Source organism: Ptychodera flava (assembly GCF_041260155.1).
Source record: "Ptychodera flava strain L36383 chromosome 23 unlocalized genomic scaffold, AS_Pfla_20210202 Scaffold_23__1_contigs__length_28996876_pilon, whole genome shotgun sequence".
Lineage (NCBI taxonomy): Eukaryota > Metazoa > Hemichordata > Enteropneusta > Ptychoderidae > Ptychodera > Ptychodera flava.
Genome location: NW_027248277.1, coordinates 27,163,965 through 27,185,465, shown reverse-complemented (window position 1 = coordinate 27,185,465; position 21,501 = coordinate 27,163,965). Strand labels below are relative to the sequence as shown.

The following is a 21,501-nucleotide window of genomic DNA, read 5'->3' as shown; positions in this document are numbered from 1 at the left end:
CGCCGTGAGGGAAAAGAACGACTAAGAACAAACGTAAAGATCAACTTTTTCAAGTAAAAAACTTTAACATCAAAATAGTGGACGTCCCAGTGAGAACAAGGATAAAATATATGTCCATCGAGTCAACCTAAATACCAACATGGGATAAACATCCCCAAGACTCAGATACAGGATTTCATGATGTATGTACAGAGCTGGTAAAACACATTTTACCAAAAAGTGAAACCATTGTTGAGCCGTAGAAATTTTACCAAGTATGACCACATAAAGACTGTTTCATTACAGTGTTGTCAAAAAGAACACACTGAGCTATCACAGGTTTCGATGTTACTTTAGCGCTACTTCAGTCGATGAATAGTTTAGCAGTAGTTGCTAACAAATCAGGAGTCTGTGCTCTCGCTGTCGCTCGTAACTTTCGTAAATTACGAACAAAAATGAAAATTTACGAAAAAAAATGAATGCCCGATCGGCCATTTACGAACGATTTTGTTATTTTTGAAGCCTGATTTTCGGTCAAGATTGTGAATTCCGGGGAAATACTGTCATATCTCGTCTTTCAAAACCTGCATGCCCCTATCATCGGCGCATCGACACATGGTGATAGCTGGCTTTGGACTTTGACCTGTGATAACATGAGCATGCGCGAAAAGGTTTCAAGATCCCCAGGTCTTGTAATCTCATAGTGGTGTGTCATGCATTACCACCCCATTACGGTAGTTTCGAGACACCCAAACACTCACATGCTGTCAACTTTCCGAATGGACTGTATGTTGAAGCGGATCGAGGGAAGCGGGCAGTTACAAATACTTTGGATTGATAGTATCCAGTTGGGAAAGAAAGTTGGGCATAAAAACGGCAACTGATATGAAAAAATACGAAACAATGAAACCGCAGAGCTAGAAGAGATCAAGAACAGTCAGCCTGAAAGACAGTCGAACTACAGCAGAACTGCAGTCCGGACCGCGCATGGTTGAACATGTACTGCAAAGTGTTTTTCTGTGCATGGAGGTGGAAGCGAGCCGGAAATCTTGTATATAGATTTGTCATTTGACGATCTGCAAATTGAATTTTTCAGTCAGCTGGCCAATTTTAATAGGTTTCCTTCAAAATATTTTACAAAAATCTGTCTCAGCAAATGTTATGAATACTGAGTTTTCTATGATCCAGAGAAAATGCTGTGCACAGTCCCATGACCAAAAAGTTTATCCAGACAAAAAAATACATGACGATCATCTGCAGCGTTTTAAAAGTGTAACTGTCTCTAAGAAACATTAGCAGGATCACCAGTCTCAGTTTGCGTACTTAAGTTTGATTGAGATGAGACAAAATTTGTGCGAAACCACAGACTGCCAGATGTTCTGATCAGTGGTTGTTTAAAAAGTATTTTAGAGATGAACATGGCATAATGACTGCAGCTATATAGTGGCACCACCTAGTACCCATGGATGACGTGCATACTTTCAAAGTAACAGAGCTTTCCAAATATGAAAAACGGGACAGATTTCTAGCATCTAAATTTGTGCAAACACTGATAATATTTGATAATATTAATGACCGCTTCATAAATTAATATATATAATCATCAACCACTGAGTACACACACAAAGGGAGTTACGATTTGTGTCACAATATACTTGAACATGTTATGTTGTGTAATAAAGATAGAGTAATTGAATAATATTCATTGGCCGTTGACCAAAATTACACACTTTATTGAGCTGCGAGACAAGGAAGAAATTTAAATGTTACAAGCATTCATGACCCATGATGTACTGTGTTATTCAATAAATCTTTTGAAAATGCGTATCAAAATATGAGTGTTCATTGTCAAAAAAACTAAAAAGGGATTTTTCATTTTCTTTTGTCTATAATGAAATCATTCATCATTTCTATCCCCTTAAAATCATCTATTGAGTACCAGAAGTGCTTGTTGAAAGTTGATGGGTTCAGAATAACATAATTTCTGCTTACTAATATTTTTTGAACCCAATTCGTAAATTTACTAACAATTTCGAAAGGCCAGGGAGAGCACAGAGGAGGGATATAAATTGTATTGTAATCAGAATCTCATTTGATGAATCCAACGGTGGCCTTTTGAGACTGTGATGTCTATCAAAAACGACTACAATGAAACAAAGTATGGTATTACTTTGTTAACCACCGTTTGTCCTTTTCAGTCCCCGAAAAGGAAGTGCAGGAGACTTGTGGTTTGGGCTGTGTCATTCCATGCGTCTGTCCGTAGGTCGGTCCGTCAATCGACGCAGATATATATATATATATATATATATATATATATATATATATATATATATATATATATATATATATATATATATATATATATATATATACATATATATACAATATTATATATAATATAATTATATTATATATATATATATACATAACATATACATATATATATATACAATATTATATATAATATAATTAATATATATATATATAATATATATATATATATATATATATATATATATATATATATATATATATATATAAACTCATATTACTCAAGTACAGAGTAATGATATCTGTAACTTAAATTACATGACAGAGGAAGTGAAGTTTGCAGCATTGATGAAATTTGACTAACAGATATCTTTACTTTACTCTCAGTAAACAACTACCGTGTGGGTATTGTCAACTACTGCGATTTAAAATCGCCTATACCATATTTTACTTTTACCCAATAAATTCTTTTTCCTTGTCGTTGAAGATAAATGCATTCTCCACCTATGACACACTGTAAAGTTAAGTGTTAAAGGATAGAACACCAATTAAACGCCTTTTTGTAACACTTTTTGAACGCGTCTAGACGTTCAGAAATTTAACACTACGTGTTCAACCGACGTTCAATTTTTGAACACATGTGTGAACATTTTGATTGAGTGTTCATCAGACATTATATTGAACACCATGGTGTTCCATATCAGAACACTCGTTGCACATGACGTGTTCAAAAATTGAACGCATTTACGCGTTCAAAGGACTGTAACACTTTTTGAACGCATGGACGCCGTTCAACGATAAGTGTGTTAAAGGCTAGAACACATGATGCGCTTTTGTTGAACACCTTTAATTTTGGGCGTTCAGGGGATGTCAAGCCTGGAAATAACATTACAGACCACTGATATTCAGTTAAATTATTTTATTCTAAAAATACACAAAAATTTTTAGAATAAAGTACAATAATTTACTGGAAAATGGGCAAATAAACATTGCCACTTTGTATGTAAAGTTTGTCAGAGGAAACTACCAACGGTGTTAACACCCTCCTATCAAAAAACATAAGCAATAAAAAATCCCCACAAACACTGTAGATCGCTTTAAAAAACATGAACAAAGTAATGACAAATCTGGTTTTATTTAGATATTGTGGGTTACGTTTTATGTTCATACTTGTTTAAAACGTACAAAACTCATCTGAAAAAGCTCACAATTTGGCTTACTCATTGTGTTGAAAAGACGTATATGTATGAAATGCATACTCCATTTTTGTAACATGGCTTCTTAAAGACTTTTCCTCTTGTATAGACAATTGTAAATTTGAAGAAAAGAAGTTAGTCGAGGCTTCTCTAGTTCACATGGTGTATAGTGTCCACACTAAAGTAAACACAACATGTCAAGTTGTCAAAGTGTCACGGTAAGGCACAACATGCAGAAAGTGGGGAAAGTTGGTCCTTGGCAGGATAAAACCTATTTCCTTCTCCAACGAAGTCCTTCATAAACCAAAAATTTTGCTTGTTTGTAATATCTTTAAATAAACCCTGAAATAAATCGGTGACATTTCAAAAATCTACTTCTCAGAAATTAAAAACATAATCGTAAAGCCCTTTCAAATTCTGGTGTACCCTGCTATTAATTTGTATACAATTTTTTTTTTACCAAAAATGGTAAAAATCGTCCTTAAATAAAAGAAAACATAGATTTTATCTTAACTTGAATATATATTACATTCTGGTAATCCCTAATATCTTAAAAATTTCTGAAATGTCTTTAATGTCTCAAAAATACAAAGTTGCAAATTTCTCCATAATTTGAAAAATCTGAAAAAGGCTATCAGTAGAGATCTATGTCCTAAATATCAAAGCTGTTAAATGAGCAGTTTGAAGAAGATTTTTAAAAGTTTTTTTACCAAAAATGACACAAAATGCCATGAAATATAAAAATTTGAATATTTCATGACAGATAGCACAAATTTGACTACGGTCATATTAGGGACATGTTCAAATATTGATGACGTCTGTAAAAGAGAGAGATTTTTACCCAAAAAATAGCAAAATCAGCCTAAAAAACATAAATTTGCATATTTCATCATAATTTAAACATATCTGACTTGGGTAATCTCTTGGAACGTGTAATTCAAATATTAAAGGATTCGTACAGGCTGTTTTCAAGAAAAACCTTGTTATGTACAAATTTGAGTACAATGCTACACATCCACATATTTAGGTGACTGCAAAGCTAAAACCAGTTGCTAAGAACAAGAAACGCGTTGAGCTACAATACAAAATAATCTTAGGTTTGATAGCATGCTGCGATCAACTAAATGTGACAGGGGCATAAGCTTTTAAAAACGTGAAGTTTCCTTCATCAGATGCAAGGGGGAATGAAAAATTGAAGCAGAAAGTGACAGGAAATTCAGAGTGAAAATTTCTGAAAATTCAGTAATTCAGAGTGGACATTTTTACTCTGAATTTTCTGTCGCTTTCAGCTTTAATTTTTCATTCCACCCTTGCATCCGATGAGGGAGACTACACGTCTGTGAAAGCTTATTCTCCGGCAACATATAGTTGATCGTAGCATGCTACCAAAGCTTAGATTAATTAAGAAAACAAATACAGAAACTTATCAAAATTCAGTTACTGACCCTTGAAAGTTTAAATCTACATTAGAGATGAATTGGGGTTCTCAAGCTTGGTTCCAAAACAGCTACCTCTTCTGTAACAACTCTTCGATTTTCAGTTAAGTCCATTTTTTTACATCCTGAAAATAATGCAACAATAGGTAATATGTCGAGATAAGACTTTCTATGAAAGACAAGGGGCTGAGGGGAGCCTCTTTTCAATAATGTTTAAAAATATTTGCTTATTCTTGTCATCAACTGATTAAATAAAAAAGCCAAACTCTCATATGCTGACACAATACATTGTATACTGTACGATCATGTTTAATTGATGTTTTACATGCGATTGTGTCTACTAAAAGACATGTGTTAGCTGTGATTACGCAGCGGTACTATGCAAGGCGTATCGATCGCGCTCAGGTCAAGGGTTATCGCTAGAGTGTGTTGCGATGACCCTTGACCCGAGTGAGATCGATCGATAGGCCATGGCCAAAAGTACCACTGCGTATTCACAGCTAGTTGTTGGTATACCAGCCACTGAAAGAATTCAAGATTTCTTCACGTAGTTAAGCTATTTCATAGTACAATACAATAATTTCAAAGGATAATAATAAAGATGCTTCAAAATCTAAAACCTTTTACTATTTTGGAGAGAAAACTTACCCCTTCTGGTCTTGTTTCCACACGATCACGACTTCAGCGTGCGCTTACAAAAAATGTCACAACTTCCGTTTTGATGCATCATGGGATAAGAAAAGGCACCAAACTTGAACACCAAGTGTTTAGAAGTAGAACGCCTCTTGCACGTCGATGTTAAAATTAAAACGTCCATGGTAGTTTCTGATTGTCTTTTTAAATTTTCAAAATTTCAACCCGAAATAAACGTGTAAAATTATTTTTTATACTTCCTTTTTTAGAAAAAACATGCTTTCAGCAATTGTAGACCGGAAATATTTTTCACTTAGTGTGAAATTTGTCATACCAAAATCCGTGTACGAATGCCGGACAGCGAGGCAGTAGTAAAGTTAATATAGCCAATGTAAAGTAAAAAACACAAAAGATTGTTAACTGTTTCAGAATATTGTAAAATTTCTGTGATGCTGAGTTTTTGAACACTTGAAGGAGATGGTTGTTAACACATCGTGTTCAGGTTTAGAACATTATTGTTAATAATATGAACACTAGTGTTAACGATGTGAACACCAGCCGTTCAAATTTGAACACCGACATGTACATTTTGAACGCGTAAAGACGCGTCTAGCGTCCGCTATTTTTACATTTGTACACTGCAGTTTCAAGCGTATCAATGCTGTTTTTAAATATCAGAAAAAGTCACAGCATTTAGCAACATGGAAACATAATCTTTGTCAGAAACTACATGCATAAAATAGCTAAATGTTAAAATCTATTCTGTTCATGTTGCTAACTAGCGTGAGAGAATATTAAGTACAAAGGCTTTTTTCCAAGGAACTCTGAAAAACGAAAGTGATGAAAAAATTAAAAAACCAACAACCTTGTCAAGTTTTAAATAATCTTGCCCGTTGATATTTTCCATTGGCCTTACCTTTCAAATTTCTCCGATTTTTGGGAACTATTGCATCTTCAGCATCTACAATGAATGTCGCGGCATTGAAAACCATGAGCATCAGAGCTGAGATAACGTGCATGATTTATGTCTGTGTGTGATTATGAAGGAAATATAAGTACTGTAAATCTATAACAACATTAACCAGTGTTATATGATTTTGCGAACGAATTATTGTTGACTCCTGATCAAAATGTTCTATCTCTGAGTGTAAACCTAAAAATTATATAATTTGCATTCATCGACGGATGAGAAAAATGGGTGAGGATGGACGTACGATACTTTGCGTTACTTTAAGCACACACTTGTAAGAAGTCATTTGATTTTAGGTAAAAGCTGCGATAAAAGGAACAACACACGGAAATATCTGCAGCAGCCGTTCCGAATGATTGCTGCACGTACCATAATAATTAGATGCCTGCTGTGATTATATAACAGCCTTAAATACGTCTGCTACAAATCATGAGACACTGACAACTTACACGTAGTGGATTATTCGTTTCGAACAAGAACTTTTCGCTGCACTTTCAGATTGGTATACTCTTCCCTTACTTCAACACAGTGCTCATGGAAACGGCTGACATTTCTATATGAACAGTGAATTAAGTACCGCCTTCTCTTACTGATAAATGGTTATTATCCTAGAGGGCCTGTCAAACCAAAGATGCGTTCGCCGCTGGTTGCAATTTGGTAGCAGCAGATGTTAAAATGTAGACTAAGGTATGGTGCTGTATCATTATTATGATGAAAAAGGGTAGCTAGTAGACAGCTGTGTTCTTTGTTTCTTGGGAATTAGGCGTGTATCTGTGGCCCTGGAAGATTATCGCGTCTTACGCCGTGAGGGAAAAGAACGACTAAGAACAAACGTAAAGACCAACTTTTTCAAGTAAAAAACTTTAACATCAAAATAGTGGACGTCCCAGTGAGAACAAGGATAAAATATATGTCCATCGAGTCAACCTAAATACCAACATGGGATAAACATCCCCAAGACTCAGATACAGGATTTCATGATGTATGTATAGAGCTGGTAAAACACATTTTACTAAAAAGTGAAACCATTGTTGAGCCGTAGAAATTTTACCAAGTGTAACCACATAAAGACTGTTTCATTACAGTGATGTCAAAAAGAACACACTGAGCTATCACAGGTTTCGATGTTACTTTAGCGCTACTTCAGTGGATGAATAGTTAAGCAGTAATGGCTAACAAATCAGGAGGGATATAAATTGTATTGTAATCAGAATCTCATTTGATGAATCCAACGGTGGCCTTGAGACTGTGATGTCTATCAAAAACAACTACAATGAAACAAAGTGTGGTATTACTTTGTTAACCACCGTTTGTCCTTTTCAGTCCCCGAAAAGGAAGTGCAGGAGACTTGTGGTTTGGGCTGCGTCATTCCATGCGTCTGTCCGTAGGTCGGTTCGTCAATCCACGCAGATATCTCAAATATGCCATGGCAGATTCCTTTCAACTTGGTACAAGGATAACAAAGTTAAATACATATGCATGTCTATTATTTTGGATGTTGCACGCATATTTAGTGCTAAGTTGAGTAATAAATGCTTTTTGAAAAAGAGCTATGTATCTATGTGCATGTGTTGGTCACACAAATCTCTGATAGTACACAAAAACATTGTTCATTATGGTGCCGATTAATTGCTAATTTGCATATTTCATGATTTTTCATAATTCCAGTAATATGTCAGGAAATACCAACACAAATTTGGTGAAATTTGGTACTTTGTTCATTCACCAGAGCTCTAGCTATGTGCAAAGACATTTAGCAGAATCATATCAATTAACTTATTTGCATATTTGATTAATTTCCGTAATTAGGGTTTTATGTCAAGGAATACCAACTCGAATTAGATGAAACTCGGTAAAGAGCTGTGTAACTTTATGCAAATACATTTAGCAAGATCTTGTCATTAATTTATAATTTTCATATTTAAAGAACTGATCAGTGTGATATGTCTAGAAATACTGCAACTAATTGCATGAAACTTGATACGGATATTGATCTTATAGTGTTGTAGTTCCATGCAAAGGCATTGAGGCGTATCGTGTCAATTAATTGAGTATTTGTATATTTCATGAATTTTCTCAGCTGATATGTCAAGAAATACTGTCTCAAATTTTATAAAACATGATACAGGTGTTGATCTTCCAGTACTGTAAATGTGTACAGCAGCATCATGTCAAATAATTATTAATTGACTTATTTTATGATCTTTAGTGATTTGGTTGGCAGCTCAGATTGTCTGATGTATCAATTCATTTTAATAGTGAAAAATCAGTTTAAACATAAGTGTCTGCCAAATGGGTCTACCCTTAATTATTCGCTTTTTCGCTGATATTAGTTGGGAGAGTGTTAAGGTACAAACCGACACATCACACAAAACTCTTACTGTCTGCCTCAACGCCGAGGCCACGACGGCACGAGCAGTATTAACATAAATGCGAACCAACGGCTTCAATGTCGGATAGTGTTGGCAGACCGTCACAGCCTCGCGTCACCTTGTAGTACTATTTTTTCCAGATAAGTTGACTTCTGATGACTATTGTTCCAAACAACATTGAAATCTTTTATTCAAATGGTAAAGTGTGAATCAATTTATCGTCAGCGTTTGTCACCGGGTATTATGACCAATTCATAGGCGTTTGCGTGAATCGTTTTTCTCCTTTAAATTTGATTAACAGCATGTCGAATACCCATGATGCAACTAAGTCAAAGTTGTTGCCCAGTTTCCATTAAAATATCGAAGTCCGGGGAAATGAAATGTTTTACAATCGTTAACAATGCCCATTCGTGTGGGAAAAGCGTCCTGTGACGTTCAAGCGTGTGTCTTGAAAGTAACCCATCCTGCCGCCAATGTTTAAACGCTAGCTTACCAACAGCGTATTCGATGAAGGTAACCGGGTCGCCGGTTTTCTCGATCTGCAGTCATCTCCTGCTTCCAATACTGGTGAGTTTTTAGATTGTGAATATCTGTAGGGTATACAATGCTCCTTAACAAAATGAATTGGTGATTAAGCTGAAAGCTATGACAAATTCAATAACTATAATGTCCCATGAACCATTGTGTCAAATTTGAAATACATACGATCTTGAAGGGGAATCGCAATCGATAGGTACAGGCAAGAAAATATAACTGTCTTCTAAAAGTTACCCGAGACAGGTCAACTGGCATTGAAGTCATAACCGTACGTAGCCTAGCAACGGACTTTTATTCAATGTAACCATTTTAAGAGAAAGTAACAAACGTTCAACAAACGAGCGATCGCTTGTAAACGAAAGACTTGTCTGAGAATGATTCCATTTTCTAATATCCCTTGAATTTCAAATACAGCATCACGGACAAACTTTAGGTGCTATGGTGAAAACACTTTGAATTTACATTTGTCAAGACATTTGCGAACTGAATACACTAACAGTTACTGCCGCGGTCGACCAAATGATTGCTCTGGTTTCCCTTATCAAACTACTCCCTTTTCAAAACAGCAGTTAATACATCCACTGATTTAGTCCGAAGAAAATACATTTTGCACAATACATCATAAAAGATGGTGTCCTATTCTTTATTTGTCTTGCAAAAAAACGTGAATCAGCTGCTCGTTAGTATAGGAAAAGCCAGTGAGTCGTTTTCTTCCAACATTAAAAAATTGTGCAAGCAAGTAAAATACCACGATTGGTAGTAATTTTCACCAGTTCAAGCAATACTTTTATTTATCAGAGTCTAGAATGTCGAACAATATCAAAATATCACTTGCCTTCACAATTTGGCTCAAAGACAGCAGAATGGAAACTAGCGTAGCCGCAGTTTTCTCTATGGGACAAGTAAATGACACCGGATACAATTCTGAATTGTTCTCTGGTGACCGACTTGAGCAATATAATCTCGACAGTTTCGTTAGGGAGATTGCCACGCATGAAATAATCAAGTAAACTTTAGGCATCTAATATTCAGTTTGTCAAAGATGGCTATTGTACTCAGTTCTGTGAAGACGGATACACTTAGGGTATGTGGATGACTAATGTAATTTAATGTAATTATTATTTTTTTTATTTGGAAAAATAATGGCTGTTTAAGTACTACTCCGTACCTCAAGACAATAAAAAATGTTGCAGGAAGAGGCAGTTTTACAAGAGACGGCGAAGATGTTTGTGACAAAACAATTGAATTTAAAAATATACCGATTTACAGCTAGTATGATACAAATGTTGTAAGTGTTAAGGTAACTGATTTATCTCTTTAATCTTGCATGAGTCGGATCAATTTGCTGAAGAATCGTTGATGAGAGGAATATGGAACATTGTGTCATTTCCTGATTAATGGTACATTTGTTGGCTGCGCACAATTAAAATCTGAAGAAAGTAGTCAGGTCCTAAAGGATATATTCTGCATTGTGTGGAAAAGTATGAAAATACCAAAGGTAGTCATCACAAAGCTTATCATCAATATCATAAATTATTATAAGTTTATTATAAATAGTTTTAGCTAACATTAAAGCATTTTAGTTTCAGTGCAAACAACAGATAAGGGTATTTCTTTACTTCCCTCTGAAGGAAACCTATTTAGGTGACCCTTTAATTTTAATTAAAAAAAAACGTTATTTTATAGCATACATGATTGATGCAGTTTGTCTATTTCTGCCGGCTTGATTTACTGCAATGGAAAGCATTTCCTTTTAAAACACATGTTAATATTAAGCTATAATCCCCGTTGCAGGCGGGTCGAGATTTTGAAACATTGCTCGGCATATAGCGCAAACGGATTTTATTTATACCATGACCTCTCGTGTCTCAGTCGTCTTATGAGGCATTCTCGCCATTTCAGTCCCCAAATGCAGAAAACGGACGTCCGAGAGATCGAACGTCGGAAATTCGTGCCCGAGACCAAGCATTTTTGTAAGTTGGGACTACGTTGACAACACTGGCGCACAGTATCAAACGACGACACACGCATTGTGTTCATTACATTACATTTATTCAGATTACAATGCGATCACGGACATGTTAAAAAACGATCTAATGCAGAGACAGGAAAAGGGTCAAGAGTCATCTAAGAAGTGTATTCGGTCATGTTTTGTGGTCGGTGAAAAAAAACGATAAAAATGACAGTACATGTACAAGATTTTCAAAGTGCCAAAAGTACGGTGAGACCTTTCTTGAGCGAAGATGAAAAAATCTACACCTGTGTAACTTTCCAAACTACTAATTATTGAATTAACCATTTATTTATTTATTTATTTATTTACTTATGTATTTATTTAGTATTTATTTATTTATTTATTTATTTATTATTTATTTATTTATTTACTTATTTGTTACCCCCAAAATATCTCTACAAGCCAAATGCCCCTTTTATATATTTCCTCATCGTATGCAAGTTTAGGGCATGGTAGCATGATGTAAATGATTTCTTATAAACATTTAGATAAAATACCACATTAATTTATATTCCAAGTAAATGCAGAAAATTTACAGATACAAGTTTTCACTTTTACCACTGCAAATAAACACTTAATTTACAATGAATTACCGATTTTCATCAAACCTATCAATTGCTGTAATTCGGAAACTGTACATAGTCCTGTGTACATACGCATTAAGTCACCAAAACATGTTAGTGTACTCAGTTTATATAACGAGCCCTGTGAATAATGATCGCCTACTCGAATGGTAAGAATTGGAAAATGTTAGCATACGCTGCCTTAAAATTAAAGGCAACAATAATTACACATGTTACACAACTATGTGAAATGCATCATAAACAGGATCCAAGAGACAAATTATCTGCATACTTCTCTTCGTTTAACATTTAACGTGTGTAAATAACACTCATGTCAATGTGCGGGCAAAAAGTTAAAATACACAAGCACCGATATTTCCTAAATTTGTATTTTTTTTTAATATACAAAGACACTTTACTGACTTACATTGATTACCTAAATGTTTACTAAAAGTCTGTGTGTCGCTTCTCAACTTTCATCTCCTTTTGTGATATTTGTTTACTTGTTTTTTTGTGTTTGTGTTCTTTTTGTTTCTGTTTGTTTGTTGGTTTAGTGGACTGCACATTTTGGATTTATGTAAAATCACAATTTTTTTCTGTCGTTCAAGACAGAATGCTAATTATCCAGCTAAGAAATTTGAGAAGTTCCAAACCAGTTTGGATATTCAATGTCACTTCCTTCAGATGCAGAATGAGTGTCGTCTGCTCTGGTACTCTGCTCAAGTTCTGTCCTTTGTTTTCTGGATTTCTTGCACCGTTGCTTTATCATTGATAGTATTAATAATATACCAACTAGTACTGACAAACTTATCCCAACAAAGACGAGTGTTCCTGCAGCGCCGTCTGAAAGTTAACATTTTCATCATTATACTTCAATCATAACCACGCCCTTAATTAAATAAAATAATGTATCGAAAGAAAAATGATATGAACGAGGCATGTCCGTTAGTAATGAGCTTTCGAAATTAAAGTTGAATTTGTAAACAAAACCCGGCTCCAGCAAGCAACAAAGTGTAAAATGTGAAATTTCATCTGTCGAAAATTTGTCGAATTTATGAATTTAGCCGCTCTTCTGTCTGTCAAAGCGCCTCACGATGTGTGTGCTCACCATTGTACATTTTCACTCAACGCCTGAAATACAGAAGTTAATTTCGGCACACCTCTGCCTATATATTGAAATAATCAAGAGTCTACGTTCTGACCAGTTTTATTTAACAAAGCATTGACTCCGCATTTCACGATGACTGTTGCGTGGTATGATGAACTATGTTTCCTTATTATGATGTTTGGCAATGCCTAGTCTATAATACTAAGGTGTTGACATAATTCTAATGATTGTTTTTTTCAGCTATGACAATTTTTCAATCTAGCAAACCTTAAAAGCAAATACAAGTATGATCCGCTTCTAGGCGTCGTACATGAAGATGCATGACCCCTAAGATTTTGATCCTCCGTAAGATTGAAGGCTCCGTTGTATCAACTGACGGTCAATTTTGCCTTAAAATGGTTAATATTCAGCTTCCGAAAAATTCCGTCTTGTAATGATGGACGTAGAACGTTCAAACAACATTGACTAAAGGCGATGATACACGGTGTAAGAATCGTCGATCCTAATTTGGTGTAAGCCCCTGATAAGCCATTTTAGGAATAGGAGTGTCCATATATTATAGAGCCAGGCAGATTCTGCTTGAACCACATGTGGCTATATGTCCCAAGGAGCAAAACTTTCCCTTGAGTGCATAATGATTTTGCAATTCAATTAAACTTTCATTAGATTGACTACGGAGTAAACAGTAAACCAGAAAGCTCGAGAAAATCTAGTTCATTGTTGTCATCGTCGTAAGATAAAACGATTGGCAGTAAGATCATTCCATAAAGTAACGAAGCTATTTAGAAGCGATGAGAATCAGAAAGACGTTGGTTTTATTGACATTGTTTATAAGTGACTTCGGCGATCGACTGATGACAAAGATATACTTTAGATTTGACTGGATTCCCAGAGAGATATGACTGATGATTTGTTTACCTGCAGTATACTGAATCTGTTCTCGACAACTCGGGACCCCTAACTTTCATAGATAGGGTATATTATATTTTTTATAACACCTACTCTTATTCCCGAAATTCAGAGTTCATACGCCTGCTTATAAAGTACACTTCCATGGAAACCTCTCTTTCATTGTTTGTATTCCGAAACTTGTTTTTTAACTCTAGAAGTTTTATTTTGAAGAAATATTAACTGTGTTACTGATATAAAAGATAGATCTGGTCAAACAAAAACATCGCTCACCAGAGTCTGATTCACCTTTCACAGAATTCCTTCCCGATTTTGCGTCAGGTTGACCAATGGTCTTGACTAGATGAATATCTCCGTCAGTTGTTAATTCAAGATTTTCCTTCTCAGCTTAAAGTAAATGACAATGAAGACAAAGTTGAAATCGTTCTATTAGTTTTGCAAAGTGAAGAAGTAGCTAAATTGCTGTCACGCTCGTAGCCATAAAATTTTTAAGCAAGAACTCACAAGACATTTCCTCCGTAGATATTTGAACCTAGCAAATCACTGCTGAGTAGAGAGGTAATTTGTACAGTTTTTCACAGACTCTGCATTCCCTTCAGCTTACCACTTGAGCTACATTGATGATCCATGGGACCACGTATGCAAACTTTGATGATTCTAACATACATTACGTGAAATTTGTCTCTCTTGTACAGGTCGTTTGACCTCCAAAATTCCAAATTAAAAGTGATAACAATGTATTGATAACAAGCAACTTTGTATGTATTTACACTTACGCATTTGTGTTTAATGTAAAAAAAGGAGATAAGCTTATATTTGCAGATTAAATCGACATGACTTCACCATCAAATTATTCAAAATTAGTTCCGATGGTGTTATTTATGTTTGGTATTGCAGAGTCTCTAATACGTAGGTGTGGAAATAATTTAAATGATTGTCTTTTTCAGATATAACATTTTTTGAAATGTAGCAAACCGCAATGGCAAATGAAAATATTTTCCCCTTCTTGGAGTCCTACGTCAAAGTAACCTCAGATTTTGACCCTCTGAAAGATTGAACGGTTCCTTGTATAAACTGGTGGTAAATTTGGCCTTGAAATGATAAATATTCAGCTAACGAAAATTACGTCTTTTAGTTTTGGACGAAGAGTTTTAAAAAACATTGACCAAAAGCTACAATGAGCGCTGAAAGAATCGCCTATCCTTATTTTAGTGTAAGCTCCTGAAAAGCCAATTTTGTAAAAAGACTGTCCCTTTATGATAGAGCCGGACAGATAATGCCGTGAATACGTCGAAAAGGGCAAACCTTTCCCTTGAGTGCAATATTATTTTGCAATGCCATGAAACTTGCATTAAATTGACTAAGGAGTAAACAGTAAACCACAAAGCTCGAAATAACCTGTTTCATTATTGTCATCGTAGTTAAGGTTAAAACCATTGGCAAGAAGATATTCTATTAAGTTACGAAGCTTTTAAGAAGCGATGGAAATTCAGAAACACGCCGTTTGTATTGACATTGTTTATAAGTGACTTTGGCGATCGACTGATGACAATGATGTACTTTAGATTTGACTTGATTAACAGAGAGATATGACTGATGACTCGTTTACCTGCAGTATGCTGAATCTGTTCTCGACAACGGAAGACCCCTTTCTTCCATAGATAGGGTGACTACGTTTTCGATAGCACCTACTCTAACTTCTGAAATTCAGAGTTCATACGCTTACTTATAAACTATAGTTCCATGCAGACCCCTCATTCACTGTTTGTATTCCGAAAACTGTTATTAAAATGTTGACATTTTATTATGAAAAAATGTTTACCGTGTTGATTATGTCAAAGACAGATCTGCTGAAACACAAGAGAGGAATCACTCACCAGAGTCTGATTCGCCTTTCACAGAATTCCTTCCCGACTTTGCGTCAGGTTGACCAATGGTCTTGACTAGACGAATATCTCCGTTAGTTGTTAATTCAAGATTTTCCTTCTCAGCTTAAAGTAAATGACAATGTAGACATAGTTGAAATCGTTCTATTCGTTTTGCAATGTGAAGAAGTAGCTAAATGGCAGTCACGCTCGTAGCCATGAAATTTCTTAGCAAGAACTAACAGCTTATTTCCTCCGTAGAAAATGCCATCACTGGCGGGAAAATTTCCACGTGATAACTTTTATAATTATATAAGTCTTGAGATGTATTCAACTTTGTAGAGAACTTAGAACAGAGGACTTGAGATCGGACCTTTGACGGTGAACGACACGGTCGCCATCTTGTAATAAAGTACAAAGTTATGTTACAATCTACATCTTGGTGTGTCAGCTTCAGTTACTGAAAGCATAACGATCCAGACTGGTGTCTCAAATCGTAATTCCCCTAAATAGGAGTGCGACATATACACTTATGATATTGACCCAAAATATGGTTTAATATTTTCATTTATCATTATTAACACGCTTTTTGTTCATGAATTTACCTAACCATCCATTATTATCGCCATCTTACCTTCATGAACTAATTCCCCTGAGATTAGTCCAGTGCTGTTTCACATCAGTAAACTCTATGCAGGATTTTGACATAGAAATAATGATCATGACGTCTGCATCAAGTTTCTTAACCAATTGAAAGCGCGTCGTAATAGCACCAACAGCAAAGCTCCTATTCAAAATTGTTCTGTTGCCAGTGATTGTTACTCTACTAGAAACAAATCACTATAATAGTATTCGTCTAAATTGAATGACAAATTATTATGTGTGATTCAAGTCAAGTACGTAAGTATTTGGACGACGACGCGAATATATTTTCGAAAAACACACATAGGCATGCAAGCAGTAGCTGGAAATTAATTTGGACTCTCATTTTTACCGCCTTCTTACCTCCCTTAGTAAAATCCACCGGCATTCTTTCACTTCTTATGCTTTCAATGTCTAGATAGGATTAAGAAAATCAGTGCGGAAATATGACGTAATACCAAGTGAAGTTTTTAATATATGGTTATAAACAAAATACCGAGATTTATGTCCGAGTACATTGTGCCGAGGAAGTATTGTCATAGAAGTAAAACGTCGAGGACAATAGCAAAGTGTACGGTGTACGTGGACATAAATCCTGGTATTTAATGTGAATAACCTTATGAGAGACCTTTTTAGGTCCAATTTTACCAGGAAAAAAGTTGCTTATTGCACTTCCGGGACTGCACGGAGCGATAACGAAAAGACTGTAAACGCATTCAGCACGTCCGCTAAGTGTACAGAACGAAATCCGCGCCGCGCAGCGCAGTGCATGCGTTAAAAATTGTAGGTCAGCAGTACAATGTCACTTAAATTCACAGGTTTCGGACTCACCACTATTAACTTCGTGAGGTTCTGTATGTTAAGAAGTATCTAAAATTATCTCCCCTTTTACCCCGTGTTGACGTTAAAATGTTTTTGGGTCAAGGTCAAATTGCGTCAGATAACACCTCAATTGTACTCCACATTGGCCTCCGTGTCCTATGATACCCAAAGTTACTGTACGACGAAACTCCAAAGGTTAGAGATGCAGGTGGATAATAATGTATGCCTTTGCAATAGGAACCCACCTTAATAAGCCTAAAAATATTGATTGTCTCGGAAAATACCAAGATTTATGTCCGAATACATCGTGCCGTGGAAGAATTGTCCTAGACGTGCAACGTCGAGGACAATACCAAAGCGTACTGATTAGGAGGACATAAATCCTGGTATTTTGTGAATAACCCTATTATTATATACCTTTTTAGTCAAATTTTATAAGGAAAAATAGTCATAATTGAAGCATTTTTAGAATGTCTGTTGCTTACTTCACTCCCGGGATTGCACTGAGCGATTGCGAAAAGACTGCAAAACTCGTTTAGCACGTCCGCTTACTGCACAGAACAAAATTTCAATCCGCGCAGCACAGTGCACGCGTAATAAAATGTAGGTCAGCAGCACGATGTCACTTAAATTCACAAGTTTTGGACTCACCACTATTAACTTCATGAAGTACTGAATGTCAAGAAGTATTTAAAATCATCTCTTCTTTTAGCCCTTGTTGACGTAAAGATGTTTTTGGGTCAAGGTCAAAAAGCGTACGATAACACCTTAAGTTATTATACTCCGAATTAGACTCCATGTCTAAGATACCTAAACTTACTGCACGACGAAACTCCAAAGGTTAGAGACGCAACAAAAGTAGGCCACGTACCGTATATTTTAATATTCGTATTCGACACACACACACAGATATATATATATATATATATATATATATATATATATATATATATATATATATATATATATATATATATATATATATAAACACAAGTTACTGCTAGTACAATGTGACAATGTATGTTATTTTACTTAAATGCATCCTGCAATCTTTGTCTGTCTGAAGGTTGCTGGATGCATTAAACATAAGTAACAAATATTATTATTACATTGAACTTGAAGTAATTTATGCTTTTATTTATAACGCTCTGGTAAATCACAATGCTCGATGTGGAAACCAGAGCGTTATAAATGATAGCACGAATTACTTCAAGTACAATGTAATAATGTCTGTTACTTAAATTTCATGCATCTTGCAAACCAGCAAATAGCTAACCTCTTGGATTTGACATTTAATCTGAATGACGGCAACTTCTATCGGTATCGTAAACCAAACGACCAAACAATGTCTGTCCACAAACAGTCTAGTCACCCCCAACTAAAATTAAACACATCCCTGACGCAATAAACAAAACGCATCTCAACAATACCCAGTGATAAGAACATCTTTAATAAATACAAAGGTCACTACAATACGGCGCTGAAGACAAGGGAATGGATACACCGAACAAATTGAATATTTCAAGACCAACCAGTCAGCGAGGAGAAACAATACAGGAAACGTAACATCACGTGGTTCAACACCCCCCCCCCCCCCGCCCCGTAAGGAAGAACGTGGAAACTATATCGGCAAGAAAGTCTTCAACTTGTTGAAAAACACTTTCGACAGGGGTCTTAACTTCACAAGATCTTCAAAAGGAACACAATTAAAACGAGTTACAGGTCTATGAAGAATTTTGCTAGTATAACCAAATTGCATAATAAGAGGGTAATCTCCGGAGACCAGCTTAAAGATCGACCAGTTGATTGTAATTGCTGGGCCAATTCTACATGCCTCTTAATGGCTTACTTTCAAGTCAAAGGTGTGGTTTATATCCAAGGTATCAACGGGGCAGCACGGAGAAGGTTTACATCGGCCTCACCGATAAAACCTTCAATACGCGCTTCGCTAATCGCATGGCAATTATTCGGTAGTAATAAGTATCGGCCTTGCACAGAGCTCTCAAAGTTTGTCTGGTCTTTAAAAGAAGAAAAACCAAGTCATTGACATCTCGTGGTCAATTATTGACAAAGCATCGAGTTACTCTAACATTAGCAAGCGATGTATTCTTTTTTTATATCAGGAAAGCTACACATTACCAATGTTGACAAATCTACGTTATTAAACAAACGCTTAAAGTTGGTTTAAAATGTCGCCACCGAAAAATATCATTAATCGAATTTTAACACTACTTACAAATAGAATGGGACGTCCCAAATATATAAATAAGAGTGTAATGCTAGGAATCTTTTCAATTCTGTCCAATAATAGCAGGATGCATAAAACTGAAGTAACATACCCATTCCGTTATAATTTATAACGATCTGCTTTCCGCATCGACAACTGTATTTTAAAACCAGGACACTCTGTATACATATATACTTTGTATACTTATACTTATATTGTATACTTATACTTATACATATTATATATATATATATATATATATATATATATATATATATATATATATTAAGCATATACAAAATCCTTTGTCAGTGAATTATTTAGACTCTTACCTCCTTCATGTACGTCTTCAGAGTTTGCTTCACTTCTTTGCATATCTTTAGGGTCTGTTAAATGAACCGACATCAATCATTCAATCAATCAATTAATGGAAGGTTGGATGGATGGATGGATGGATGGATGGGTGGATTTATAGATGGATCTCTCATACACACACGTTGCATACATACCTACATACGTACGTACGTGCGTGCGTGCGTGCGTACGTACGTACATACGTATGAATGTATCGATGGAAGGGTTTTTTAGTTATGTAACGTGTGTGTATGTATGTGTGTGTGTGAGAGAGAGAGAGAGAGAGAGAGAGAGAGAGAGAGAGAGAGAGGTTTTAAAATGACTCTCGGTGAATTCATCTCACCTCAAACAATTTGAGATTTAAGAAAACTGCAAGACAAACATAGGCTTGAATTTGTTGGAAAGTTGAAAAGCCGGACTTGAATTGTTACAAGTCATCGTTGATGACACAGTCCCCGCTTGTCCATTTTGTTATAATCTTCGGTGTCTAGGTAGCTGTGGTCTAGGTTGCTGTGGAATGACATTGATGCAACGGGTGCATCAGGCCTGTGACTTGCATAATAAAGTAATCTGAGGAACGTTCAATAAATGACTCATCTCTGCCGGTAATGACCACTGAAGGAACTTTGATTACATCACACATAACGATGCCCTCACTGCCTCTAGTGTCATGACGGCACATACTATACACATGGTTTGGTGGAATTTTCGAAATGCTATGGGATTGGGTATGTTGTTGCAATCAGCCATCAGCCATTTCGAATCATATAATGAGCAAATTAATGTGCACAAGAATGCAGCCATAGTATTTTATCTTCGAATTCGTATCACGTTTGAACAAAATCAGTCTATCGAGGGACAGTGACCTATGTTTATGTTTCAAAGACATATACACCAAAATTGAAATCAAATGGCTGTCTATTGACCATATGATCATAGCACAAAATTAGTAGACATGCATATGTATGCCATAGTACTTTATCTTTGTACCAAGTCTCAACAACATTGGTTAAGGAATATTTGCATATGATTAAGCCTCAAAGACATGAAAAAATCCAAAAATGACCATCGGGCAGATATATTGGAAAAAAATTACAATCTGGCAGCCATATTGGAACATGTCACGAAGTAAATTGACATGTATGCCATAGTGCTTGATCTTGTGCCAACTTTGGACAAAATGGGTGTAATGACCTTTGAATTACGCTTCAAAGACGTGCAAAATTCCAACAAAATGGCAGTTCTGCAGCCATATTGGATCCAATCGCAAGGTTAATTGATACATGCCTATGCATGCCATAGTACGTGCTTTGCCTTTGTACCAAGTTTGAACAAAATCGGTTCAAGGATGTTTGAGTTACGGTTCAAAGACATGAAAAAATCGCAAAAAAATGGCCACCTGTCAGCCATATTGGATCATTTCACGAAATAAATTGGTGTTCATATGAAGGGCATACTGTTTTGCTTTTGTGCCAAATTTGAACCGAATCGGTTCAAGGATGTCTGAGTTCTAGGCCAAAGACATGAAAAATCGCAACAAAATGGCCGCCTCACGCCCATACTGGATTTTATCGCAATATAATTTGACATGCATATGTAGGCC

General features: G+C 35.7%; 1 protein-coding gene across 1 annotated transcript in view; it reads right to left on the bottom strand.

Annotated features, from left to right (window-relative positions):
• LOC139123886 (uncharacterized) overlaps positions 1-16,883 on the bottom strand; it is a 31,428-nt gene extending 14,545 nt beyond the window's left edge. The window contains exons 1-3 of the mRNA XM_070690037.1: positions 16,859-16,883; positions 15,866-15,979; positions 14,262-14,375 (exon numbers count right to left, since the gene is read on the bottom strand). Of these exons, the coding sequence (XP_070546138.1) occupies positions 14,262-14,375; positions 15,866-15,979; positions 16,859-16,883 (253 nt within the window). The remainder of the gene's footprint in view (positions 1-14,261; positions 14,376-15,865; positions 15,980-16,858) is intronic.
• Positions 16,884-21,501: the final 4,618 nt, after the last annotated feature.